Source organism: Gavialis gangeticus, unplaced genomic scaffold, assembly GCF_001723915.1.
Source record: "Gavialis gangeticus isolate Ggan-Ray unplaced genomic scaffold, GavGan_comp1, whole genome shotgun sequence".
Lineage (NCBI taxonomy): Eukaryota > Metazoa > Chordata > Crocodylia > Gavialidae > Gavialis > Gavialis gangeticus.
Window position 1 is genome coordinate 20,087,070 of NW_017729004.1, and position 12,517 is coordinate 20,099,586.

At 40.4% G+C, this 12,517-nt stretch overlaps 1 protein-coding gene across 1 annotated transcript in view; it reads left to right on the plus strand.

Annotated features, from left to right (window-relative positions):
- Positions 1-12,517, plus strand: part of NOM1 (nucleolar protein with MIF4G domain 1) — a 22,433-nt gene that overhangs the window by 5,133 nt on the left and 4,783 nt on the right. Inside the window, exons 4-9 of the mRNA XM_019508156.1 lie at positions 1,540-1,863; positions 2,650-2,760; positions 3,896-4,063; positions 4,919-5,040; positions 7,878-8,010; positions 9,376-9,507. Of these exons, the coding sequence (XP_019363701.1) occupies positions 1,540-1,863; positions 2,650-2,760; positions 3,896-4,063; positions 4,919-5,040; positions 7,878-8,010; positions 9,376-9,507 (990 nt within the window). The remainder of the gene's footprint in view (positions 1-1,539; positions 1,864-2,649; positions 2,761-3,895; positions 4,064-4,918; positions 5,041-7,877; positions 8,011-9,375; positions 9,508-12,517) is intronic.

Below are 12,517 nucleotides of genomic sequence, written 5' to 3' on the forward strand. Positions count from 1 at the left end.
TTACTGGCTGGGTGCTGCTCTCCAAGCTGCCGTGCTGCATTCTTGTAAATTGGCTGTCGGATTGGTATCAGCCAGTATGGGTGCTTAATAATCAGCCATTGGTATCAGCCAAGAATATCTTTATTGGTGCACCCATAAAAATAACTATGCCATGTGCCAGAGACTTTAGTGCACATTTAAGAATTTAATTGTGACTGCCTAAATGCATTATAAAGCATAAGATACTTTGTTTTTTAAAAAGTCTAGAATATAAAGTGCACGAAACTATGAGGTAACATTAAGGCTACAGTCAAAATTGATACAGGAGATGCAAAAGTTAAGATTTCTATAGCAATCTTTACATACATGCTACACAGTCTTTTAATGTTTTTGTTGTTGAATGCACAGGTAAGTATATTGCTATATCAGTGGTTTTCAACCTGTGGTCTGGACCCTTGGGAATCTGCAGATTATGTATAAGGGATCTGCAAAAGATGACTATGATCAATCAAAAGCATGTGAATACGTGCACTTATCATTCAAAAAGATCCACACCTCCATTTGAAATTTTTTAGGGGTCTGCAAATGAAAAAATGTAAATCTTTGTGCTATATTGTTAAATGTGTGCCTAAAACCATTGGGGAACTAAAATGCAAGCAAGTCAGAATTGCTTTTGGAACATAATGCAGTTTTTAATAATTATAACTGCAGTATTGGCATGGAGGTATTACATGTTTTTAATTACATAGCTTGTTTTTTAAAATGAATAGTTGACAAGTAATCAGTGCACAGTTTGAACTAAGAAGTTTGGCATATCTCTTTTTCAAAGAATGTAGACGTAATATTACTGCTGATGAATGAAGAGTCAAGGAGGTATAGAGTTATCCTAGGATCTTTTTCCAGATTGAACATATTCAGCAATTAGTTGAGTTTTATCTAAAATTTGAAGTCAGTTAGTAGAAATGCAAAATCCACAACTACAAGCTGAGAAACAAATACCTATTTTATTAGGCTTTTCATGGCAAATAATTTTAATTTAAAATATTGGGCTTTGTTTGCTTGTCTGCCTCTTGATGGCTCAGATAAAGTGCAGTATTTTTGGTACTGGACACGTTGTCTTTCAGTGTACAAATTACTTGGAGTAAAAAGCTTGACAACTGGGAGCATGGTAATCCATGCTGCAGTGAGTAATACTTCCAGTTTCTTTGTTTAAACAAATATTTTTGTAGTTGGTTCTTTACTTTTGTTTCATCAAACATAGGTCTGAAAGGATAACTGGGCTGCATGTATAAAAATATAATTGCCATATGGCAGTGGACAGGATATAAATAGTATGTATTTTAAGAAGAAGAAAGAGAAATGTAAGAAAAATACAGTGTACACTTTTTTTTTTATTATGTTGATATTTAAAATTTATGTTGAAGGAGGGGTGCAGCAGCATTCTCCAAAGTTAATTGTTGGTGTAATTATCAGCATTTATGGTTTTGCAGCTGCTGTTTAAAACAGATAATTGCATGTATGCTAACTTGCTGGTAACTTTTTTTTTTTTTTCTTTGCCAGGTTGGTGCACACTTTTTGGAGGCAGTAGTAAAGAAATTTGATGAACTCTATACAAGTGAGACTGAAGGGAAAGAGTGTGAAAACCTCTTTATCTTGATTGCCCATCTGTATAACTTCCATGTCGTGCATTCACTGCTGATCTTTGACCTTCTGAAGAAGCTTGTTAGCACGTTCACGGAAAAGGACATTGAACTGATTTTGCTACTCCTGAAAAACGTGGGTTTTTCTTTGAGGAAAGATGATGCCTCTGCACTGAAGGAACTGATCAGTGAGGCTCAGAACAAAGCAAGTGCTGTTGGGAAGAAATTTCAGGACCAGTCCAGGGTATGAATACATTTGGATACATAATAGGACAAATTTTCTTGTGTAGACAGAACTCATTAAAGAATTGATTAAATCTTACATCTGTAAGAACTACTTCACCGTTAGGGCGGCTAGGATCTGGAACCAACTTCCAAGGAAAATGGTGCTGGCTCCTACCCTGGGGGTCTTTAAGAAGAGGCTTGATGCCTACTTGGCTGGAGTCATTTGAGCCCAGTTTTTCTCCTGCCCAGGCAGGGGGTCGGACTTGAAGATCTACAAGGTCCCTTCCGACCCTACTTCTATGATTCTATGATCTTTTAAATTTACCAACACCTTCAACTTGTGTTAAATTTGTCAGCTAAAGTTCTTTGTTATGTTGTCAAATTAGATCTTAAATTAATATTGCATTAACTTCTGTTTTTGTGTACATAGAGAGAAAAATACAAAGGAAAGTTTGTTTCCAAAATACAAAGACCAGCATGATCTGAAATAGCTGTAATTAGGACCACGTTGTTATGCAAAGGTTGAGGCATTCAGTTCATTATTCGTTGTTGTTTGACTCAAAACCCATAATAAGTAGAGGTATGAGCCTGGCTTTAAAACAAATGGAGGCAATAGTACTTGAAATGAATATTGTCTCTTAGCCAGAATTTTATATGTGCATATATGTAATCTAGATTCCGGAATGTATTGCAGCCAAAGTGCTTGTGTGTGCGCGCAGTAACACATTCCAGGTAAGTTTTGCACTTTTAATGACCTTTTTTCCAGCACCTAAGTCATCATGTTGGGTTTTTTCGCCTCCTGTAGGTTCGCTTTATGCTAGAGACTATGCTGGCACTCAAAAATAATGATATGCGGAAAATCCCAGGTTATGACCCTGAACCAGTTGAGAAACTGCGCAAACTGCAGAGACCATTGGTAAGGATTTTGTTTTTCGTATCCATACTAAAACTGTTCCTAAGTCATACATTCAGAACTAACTGCAAGACCCTTTATAAGGTGATGCTGACGTATGTTAAACCTCGTGGGCAGCTGGGAAACGCTATTTTATGTCACCATAGCTATGATGGCAGAACCCTGTAGTGGAGATATGACAGATGCCAACAGAAGCAGTTTTCTGGTGGCATAATTCACCATCCCATGAATGACAGAGCAAAGTCAGTTGAAGTGTTCTGTATTTTTGCATCCCCTAGCTGACAAAACTGCAGTGTAGAGCAGGTCAGAGTTCACATCCTGAGAATACTCCTGAAATGCAGCTGTCTAGGTGTTAGTATCCAGTTGCATGTTGCTAAACAGAGAAATGAGGGAATTTTTTTTCTAAGGACACTGAGGGAAACCCACAGGCTTGCAGAAAGTGGTGTAGGATCACTTAACATTTATGCAGACCAGGCAAGTTGTCATGTCAGAAACTGCACTTCTCAAACCTGAGGTTTATCCAGTTAACCAGCAGCGCTTCAGAAGAGTGGATATTTCTCTGAAATTTGTGTCACTGTAATATGCAAAGTTAGGAATTTAATAGATTATATCTAGGCATGTTTTAAGCAGGTTCTGTAGAGCTTTTTATTACAGTTTTGCAAGTGCACCTTTAAAACCTACTTGTAACATCTTTTCCCATCTATTCCTTATCTCCTGCTACCACTCATTGTACTGAAAGTTTTAGTGATTTCATATGAGCAAAAATGTGCCATAGAAAATAAGAGACTGCAAATAATTTTTCATTTGTAACTCTAGATTGGAATTTAAACCAAAGCTTTTATAATTTAGTGAATGAAGATAATTTGGATTTCTTTTTTGGTGGGTGTTCATTTTAAAAAAAGAAAAAGCATGAAGTCCAAAAATGCAGATTTAGGAACATATATATATATTTTTAATTTAAAATAAATGGAATTGTGTAGGTTTTGCAGGTCATGATTAGAAGGAAAAGTTATGAGGAGGAAGATTTGACAGCACAGTAGGGAGACTTTTTAAAACTGGGCTTTTGATCTAAAATCCTTTAAATTAAAAACTTGCTTGGAACTGAAAGTTGCTTCTGTTGTTTTTGTTGTTGTACAAGGTTCACAACAGTGGTTCTGGAAGAGAGACTCAGCTTCGTGTATCATTAGAATCGCTCCTCAACGCTGACCAAGTTGGTCGCTGGTGGATTATAGGGTCATCTTGGAGTGGAGCACCAATGATTGATGATACCAACAACAAGACTCAGCAGCAACTGCCTGTTGGAAAGGTACATATATAGACATGCTATTAATTAAAGAATGTATCAAGAAATTTTTTTGTCCTTGGGGCACGTGAACTGGCCTCTCAAGCCTAACAGCGTTTTGTAGAACTGAGCCTTTGGACTGTAAGATTCATCATTCTAATTTGTAAAGCAGTGCACATCTATGGAGTTTATAGAAGCTCCATGTGACATCTGTCTCTTTCTAATGTGGTTTGTGGGGGTCAGATTTCTGTTTGCCCTGGCCCTGAAATTGTCTTTTCCACCTTCTGAAATTACAGAGAATTTCTTGGCTTTTTGACGTATAAAATGAGAAAAGCAGGCACTGTCGAAGAAGGATTCCAGGACTTTGAGTAAGGTCCCATGTTCCTACGAGATATATATAGTTAACTTATTTTTAAAGTGGACAAGTGACATGGCAAGAAGAGTACAGCCATTTAACTTAGATTATAGACTAGGGATAAACCTGAAACTAATTCTGCTATAAAGGTAGAGCACTGAAGAGGTAGGTACTTGAAAGTAGAGCAGTTGTAACGCTTCTTCATCCAGAAGTCATTCTGCTGCTACTGGGGCAAAGCTAAATCACGTATAGGGGCAGTAACTTTATTTTAAAGTGGGGCAGCTGACTTGCTACTCTTTATCCTGTTCTTGTATCCATGGCCCTTAAAAAAAGCACTTCTAACTCACTTGATTTTCCTTGGTAGAAGGCCAAGCCATAACAATTCTTATGTTGATTTCCAGTGATGAAGGCAAAAGGCCTTTGGATTGTTACTTCACAATTCACCTCAAATAATCGGTCATGTTGGAGAGATTGCAGTGGAAGTATTTTTCTCCATCATGTCTAAAAATGAAATTTCTTTTTAGGTGAGTTCAAAGATACTGGAGCTTGCTCGTAAGCAGAGAATGAACACTGACATCAGGAAAAATATTTTTTGTGTCTTGATGACAAGTGAAGACTTCTTGGATGCCTTTGAAAAACTTTTGAAGTAAGTACAGAGTGGGAAAGTTGGTAAGGGTTGAGGTGAGGATGGAGTGAAGAACCATCAGAAGCAAGAAGTGATGATGACAAGGAAGCCAAGCAGTGCAGCAGAACTAAACTACAAGTCAGGGAGTAAGGAATGGACCAAAATATTGTTAACCTCCCAGGGAGCACTTTAGAAGAAATGGCTGTGACAAAGGAGCTGTTTTAGACAAACAAGGTGTTTCTACTAAGCCTGTGTGAAGCAGCTAGTACTTGCTTTTGATTTGGCTGATTTTGGGGGACAGTGATTTGATTTAGTGATTCGAATCACTGTCCTGAATTGATTTTTGGCCAGATCTGATTTGGAGATTTGGCCACTGCCGCTGAATGTAGGGGTGCAGATTTTCTAAGATAATCAGAAACCACCTTCCACTCACTGCTAAGAAACTGGCAATGTACAGTGGCAACTGAACAAATGAGCAGTGCAAAGAAAAGCATCTGAATTGGGAATTAATTCTGGAATCGCACTTAAATTCATTAAACAGGCTTCAAATAGCCAAGCATTAGAATATTTACATAAAGCTATTAACCACTAAACAGCAAAATCGGGTATGACTGGGGTAGTGTTGTTCTGGTAATCGAGTCTAAATACCAGACTGGGCAATGGTAATCTATTCTATTATTTTGAGAATTAGACATGGGCAACTGGTGCCACGTTAGTCAGGGTGAGGCACATGCCCCACCCCCCAGCAACCAGTCACCAACTGGGGGGGTCCCCCCGCAGCCAATCTCGCTTCCACAGCCACTTCTGAGAGTGTCACTCCCCAGCTGGTGCTTGTGGGGGGGCCCACCGGTGTCCGTCTGTCCCGCTCCCCGCCCCCCTTCCAGCACATTGCCTAAGTGGCAAGTGTGGACAGTTGTGGGGTGCACTGATGCTCTCAGGGGATGCATGTGCACCCCCTACGCTTTGCCACCTGGAATTAGAATATCTATTTCAGTTAGCCTCTGTTCTGTGTTAGCCTCAGCCTGTTGGTATCGGTGGAATTTTAATTTGTTTTAAAGTGAGAATAAAAGTAAGTATCAAGACTAGCAAGAGCCAGATGCATTTAAACAAGAGAATAAAAAATTAGAACTATTGTAGTAACACAGACCAGGAAAAGTAAAGAGCGGAGAAATCAATTTAGGCAATTATAGCACCAACAAAATTTTTGCTATAATTTACTTGTGAGATTGAGGCTGTAGCCTAAACAGTGGCCCACCACATTTTCATGTTAGACTATTAAACTTGGTGTTTTTAAGGTCTTGTAAATAAAAGATTAAAAACAATTTTAGATTTATGTTTTATAAAAGCCTAAACCGGGGTGGCCAACATGCAGGACTTGCTGCAAGTGACTAGGGTGGCCATGGTAGAGAACAATCTGGTTGTCCTCTGTCCTCTATTGATATGAAACCAGACGCCTTTACGTCCTCTCTTTTTCTCTTGAAGAAATAGAGGACATAAAGGCATCGGGTTTTGTTTTAATAGAGGACAACCGGACTGTCCCCTACGATGGCCACCCTACAAGTGATGGGGTAGCCTCTGTGTGTGGTACACAGCAGATCAGGGAAGGAACTGGGAACACAGCTACTGATCGGGTAGAGAACAGAAAGCAGGGCACCAGACCAGGAAAGAAGCCCCCACTGGGGAGCATAAAGCAGAGCAGTAGGTTGACTAGGGGGAGGGAGCCAGAGGCATGAAGCTTACCTTTGAAAATCTGTGATGCACATGTACGCAAGTACAATGGCAGGTATCTTGAAATTTACACAGCCATGTGAGATTAGACTCCTAGCAGTCCATGACAATCTCTGCGTTCTACCAAGTATTGAGGAAGATCCCAGGGATTTTATATTCCTAATGCAGGAAGATAATACAAGTCAGTCGCAAAAAAAAGTCCAGTCTTACAGCAATGCAAAAAACGTTTGACATTTCAGATTAAAATATTAATCATTTTATTTTTTAATTGATTTTAGCACTGCCAAATACTTGGCAGTACTGGAAACTAAATCATATTTATTCACAGAATAGGTGCAGTGTGAGTTGCTGTTCCTTGCCAAAGTCCCTTAACCTTCTTTTAGATGGGCATTGACCTTTCTGCTGAGACAGCCAGCATGGGTGCCAATTAGTACTGATTGTGCTACTGCAATTATTATTGCTGTTCTTAATGTGGGTGCCATCTGTTAGGACCTGGACTGAAGCAGTCAAACTCATGTCACATGGGTCCCTTGGTCGCCACTCAAAAAAAAAATGGGTTTGTCTCCAACCAAAAAAAGATTGAAGATGTATAGTTTTTTCATCTGTACCTGAGTTTGATAAAATGTCTCGACCATTGCCAAGGTTGTTAGGAAAAGTAAAGGCAACCTTTCCCTCCCCAAACCACGGTTGAGGATATGACTCGATCTGAGGACCCACAGCTTTTAGCTCCCTCTTTGACCTCCCCTGTGAAATTTACTGTTTTTCAGGGCTTCAGCTCTTGCTTCCTAAAGGTTAAACAATCTGGCTGTGATTTGTGCCTATTCCTCAGTCAGCAAACATAGTCTGCTGCATTTCCCTCTTCAGAAGCCCGTTGTGTTTGTCATTCTCTACCTATCCCTTGTTGTTTGTGTCCTTCAGTTACATCTCAATGACAGCACTTGCTGCCCACTGAGGATGTTAGGTTGGCTTATGCAGTTGACAATTTGTTTCAATTTAAAGCTTTTAGGATTTCATTTCTGTTGCAACAGAGTAATTTAATTGATTCTGAGGAATAGCCAGCAACTCTTACTTTAAGCCAGTCAATATTTTTAAGCTCGATGAACTATTGTTCTCTGTTATTGAAATTGCAGGCTGGGACTTAAAGATCAGCAGGAAAGAGAGATAGTTCATGTTCTACTTGACTGTTGCCTCCAGGAAAAGACATATAACCCCTTCTATGCATATTTGGCTGCCAAGTTTTGTGAATATGATAGAAGATTTCAGGTAAATAAAGATTTGTTCATGCCTCATTATGCCATCAAAATGTGGGATTTTTATTTATTTCTCCTTCTAAAGTTTTCCATTGTTGGTATCCACTGTCAGGTTTATCATACCAATCTCTTTCATTATGTAATAACACAAAACAGCTCTTTTTGCCTAAGCATGCCTTTATCTAAAAACCTGCTTACAGGGTCATCACTTTCAGCTGTTCCATTGAGATTCCTTTGGCCAGAAGGACCAGTAAGCATGTACCAAACTAAAATAAGGAAACTGCATGTGATGTTTTGGGAAAGGAGGGTGTAAAAGAGACCCCTCTTGCACCCAGCATAAACCACTGACCCTTTGCCATCCAACAGCTGGAAAAAAAAGAATGATGTAGTAGTTATAGTTGCTTCTCTTGCTGTTGAAACTACAAGATGGTTGGGTTTTCTAAACAGAAACCATAAACTGTACTCATAATTGTAGACATTTCATGCAGACTTATTTCTCTTGGTGCTTCAGCATAAAAGCTGAAGAAAAAAAAACCTACATGGGTGATTTTTATTTTTTGTGTGCGCGTGCACAGTTCCTTTTTTGAATAATTTTTTTTTCTGCTTTGTACGCAGATAATTCCAAAATGTTTCACCAATAGAGTATAAAAAGTTTGTAAGGCTCCTAGACAGCTACTTCTTCTGTGCATCTTGTGTGAACTGATATAAATATTATAATGTTTGAAGTTGATAATTGTGGAGCTTGTAGACAGAAAAGTGGCACTTAAAACATCTGTTGTTTAATTTCAGAAAGTTGTGAATCAAGGCTAAGGTCCTGATTCTGCAAAATAGAGCCCTATCATTAGACTCCTGCATCTGCATGGAGCACCACTGCTGGTAGAACACTTATATGCAGCTATGTAACTTAGTTTTGTAATTTTTAAAACTGTTTGTCAGCTTGGCAGTCAGCAACATTTTCCAGTGGTGGGCCAGAATGACCCAGATCAGGTCCAAGGCAGGCTGGCACCAGGACCTAGCCACCACTGCTTCTCTCTACTGCCTCTTCTCCATGTCGCTACAGCCTCAGTGCAGCACAGGCAAAGCCCATGCTGCCAAAGCCAGATGCAGCTGCAAGCCAGGCCATAGGTTGCTAACCAATTTGGTTTATATGATTTTCAGACCAGGAGGCAATTTCTGACCTAAATTGTCTTCATTTTGCTTTGCAAATCTTTTGGAAAACCTCATAAATCAAAGTTTTAAAAAATATTTTGATGCTTGCTCACTACCTGAATGGAAAAGATGTAGTAAGGTAGGTTTGAGCACTTGCTGTTATGATATGACATAGTAGTACTTCCTTATTTGACTGGTGACTTGAATTCTCTTTTGTTCTTAAATGTAGATGACATTCCAGTTCAGTTTTTGGGATAAAATTCGAGATTTGGGAAACCTGTCACCCACTGCCTTCTCCAACCTGGTGTGTCTGTTAGTTCATGTGTTAAAGACAAAATCACTCTCCATTTCAGTCCTCAAGGTCAGCATATTCTGTCTTTAAAGTATTTTTGCACTTTGAGCATACTTTTACTTTGATGGAAGATGTGTTGTTGTTATCACTGGTTGCTGTCTAGCCAGTGTTACAGCTTTGGGGTTTATCCAGTTTTGATTATTCCAGGCTTCCAAGTTAAGCTGAACTTTTCTCTGCCTGCTGAAATTAACCCAGCTGTCAAACTGCCCTGAACTTGGGGATGGGGGATGTGAGCTACCTTCATGCAAATGTTGTAATGGCCAAACTGAGAAGCTTGGCTCAGTAGTTAAGACACTAGCTTTGGGGCTTATGAAGCCTGGGTTCAGTGCCACAGATTTCCTGAGAGACTGATGAAGTCACTTGTCTCCATTCCCCATCTGTAAAATGAGGTTAATGATAATATCTAGTGCTTTCATCCATAGACTCACAGCACTTTACAATGCATCATTATGCCTATCTTACAGGTGTGAAAATTGAGGTCCAGAGAGGCACCTAAAGTTACTCTGAAGGCCAGTGGCAGAGCAGAGAATTATAACCAAGGTCCTAGCCCAGTGCGCTGACCATTAGGAGATGCTCCCTTTTGTGATGCCATGAAGATAAATTTGTTAAGAGGAACGTGGGAAGGGGCATCTGGAAAGTCTTTAAAATCAGTATGCAGAAGACAGAATTTGGGCTATTGTAGACAGGAATAGTGTTTTTATGGGAAATCAGAGTTGAAGACAATATATGTTAGTTTGTTTTTTCTCCCATATTTATACTGCCTATATTAGAGGTACTTAACCTTCCTTTATGTACAGAATAGGCTAGTTGAGTTGCAAACTGCTTTGCTACAAAAGGGCACATGGCTTTTTTTATCATGCTAAAAACCAGCAGTGAGGTGTGAGGCGGTTACTAACTAGTTGGGATTATTTTGTTTCCTTGGAGAAGGCAGGATGCCAAAACCACAGTTTCATAGTTGGTAGGGTTGGAAGGGACCTGAGCAGATCATCAAGTCCGACCCCCTGCCATGAGCAGGAAAGAAAGCAAGCTGGGGTCAAACGACCCCAGCCAGATGACTATCTAGCCTCTTTTTGAAGACCCCCAGGGTAAAAGCAAGCACCACTTCCCTTGGAAGTTGGTTCCAGCTCCTAGCTGCCCTGACTATGAAGTAGTGCCTCCTGGTATCTAGCCTGAATCTACTGTCAGTCAATTTATGGCCGTTATTCCTTGTTACTCCCTATAGTGCTTAGGGAAACAGGGACTCTCCCATAGCCTGCTGGTCCCCCTTGGCCAGTTTGTAGACGGCCACCATACCCCCCCTCAGCCTTCTCTTGTGGAGGCTGAACAGGTTCAGGTCCCATAGCCTCTGCTCATAGGGCCTGCCTTGCTGCCCCCTGATTATGCGAGTGACCCTCCTCTGGACCCCCTTGACATCCCTCCTGAAGTGCGGCATCCAGAACTGGACACAGTACTCCAACTGTGGCCTGACCACTTAAACATGCCTTTAGAGCCAGGTCTTGACAATATCCATGGATTCTGTTGACTTGGCTAGTTACTGCCTTGATGTTGAATCTTCCATTTTGGAGTAAAATTATTGAGATGGCTGTTCAGGGAGCAAAGTAATGACCTGGATTCCAAATGTCTTCAAGGTTTGTCTACAGAGTTGTGTCCCATTTCTTACCCTCAGTGAGGAGTGAATACACTGTTTACTGAAATAGCTACGCTCTGTATATTCCCTAGTTAAGATGTAGTTTATTCCATTTCCTGTTCAGAATAATACTGTACTGGGATAATCACTTTTATACCAAAATAACTGCAGCCCACACTATTAAGGTTGTACTGGTATACTTATACTAATATAGTTGAAGTTACGTGACTGTTTTTAGACTACCCCAAATTCTGGTTATGATAAAACCGTGCTGTATTGCAGGGCAAAAGAGTGCTGCCCCTGCTGTTGTACTAGCAGTCTTTGGGGCCCCCAGATGCTGAAGAGATGGGCTGCCACAGAAATGTTCTCAGATTCTGACTGAACAGGAAGTGTGCTTTGGCTGCTCGCATATGTCAGAGGGACCTGTCTCTTTGGAAAGACCCATCTGGGTATCTTAGTACTGGTAAATAGGGTGCCCCGCAAGGCATACCAACTTAGAAGTTGGTTTTGAGCAATTGCTTCTCCATGCAGTGATCTCTTGTGGCAGATTCAATTAGATTCTGTTGTGTGCAACTCTTGTCCAATGTGTATGTGAAGCCAGTAGGTGTTTTTGAACTGAAGTGTAAGGGATTATTCTTTGTTTTCATCTCCAGTTTCTCAAATTATGCAAGGCTCATTCTTTTGATTTATGATTGGTTTGCTTTTCATCTATGGTGATCCCAGATGCCACTGGATCACAAACTCAATATGAGTCTGGAGTGTGACACAGCTGCTCAAAAGGCAAATGCAATTTTGGGCTGCCTCAATAAAGACATTAGGCGCAAGAAACGGGAAGTGATAGTGATTCTTTACTCAGCACTGATTAGGCCTCATCTAGAGTGTTATGTGCAGTTTTGGGCTCTGCATTTTAAAAAAGGCATGAAAAGTTAGGGTCCAGGGGTGGGTGACAAAATTGATAAAGGGCTTGGAAGGAAAGCGTTGAAGGAAATAAGCCTATTCAGCTTGTGGAAAAGGCACTTGAGGGGACAAGAAACCAATCCTCAAATATATGAAGGAGTGCCATAAAGAAGGAAAACACTTCCCTCTTGCTGCAGAGAATAAGACACAGCCCAGTGGCTTGAAGTTGTAGATTTAGATTGGATATCAGGAAAAACTTGTTCACTGTTAGAACAGTAAGGAAGTGAAATAGACTGCCTAGGGAACTTGTGGATTCCCTTTCCTTTAGCGTTGTTCAAAAAGAGGTTTCATAGTTAGTAGAGTCGGAAGGGACCTGAGCTGATCATCAAGTCCGACCCCCTGCCATGGCAGGAAAGAGTACTGGGGTCAAACAACCCTGGCAAGGTGTTCATCCAGCCTCCTCTTAAAGACCCCCAGGGTAGGAGCCAGCACCAC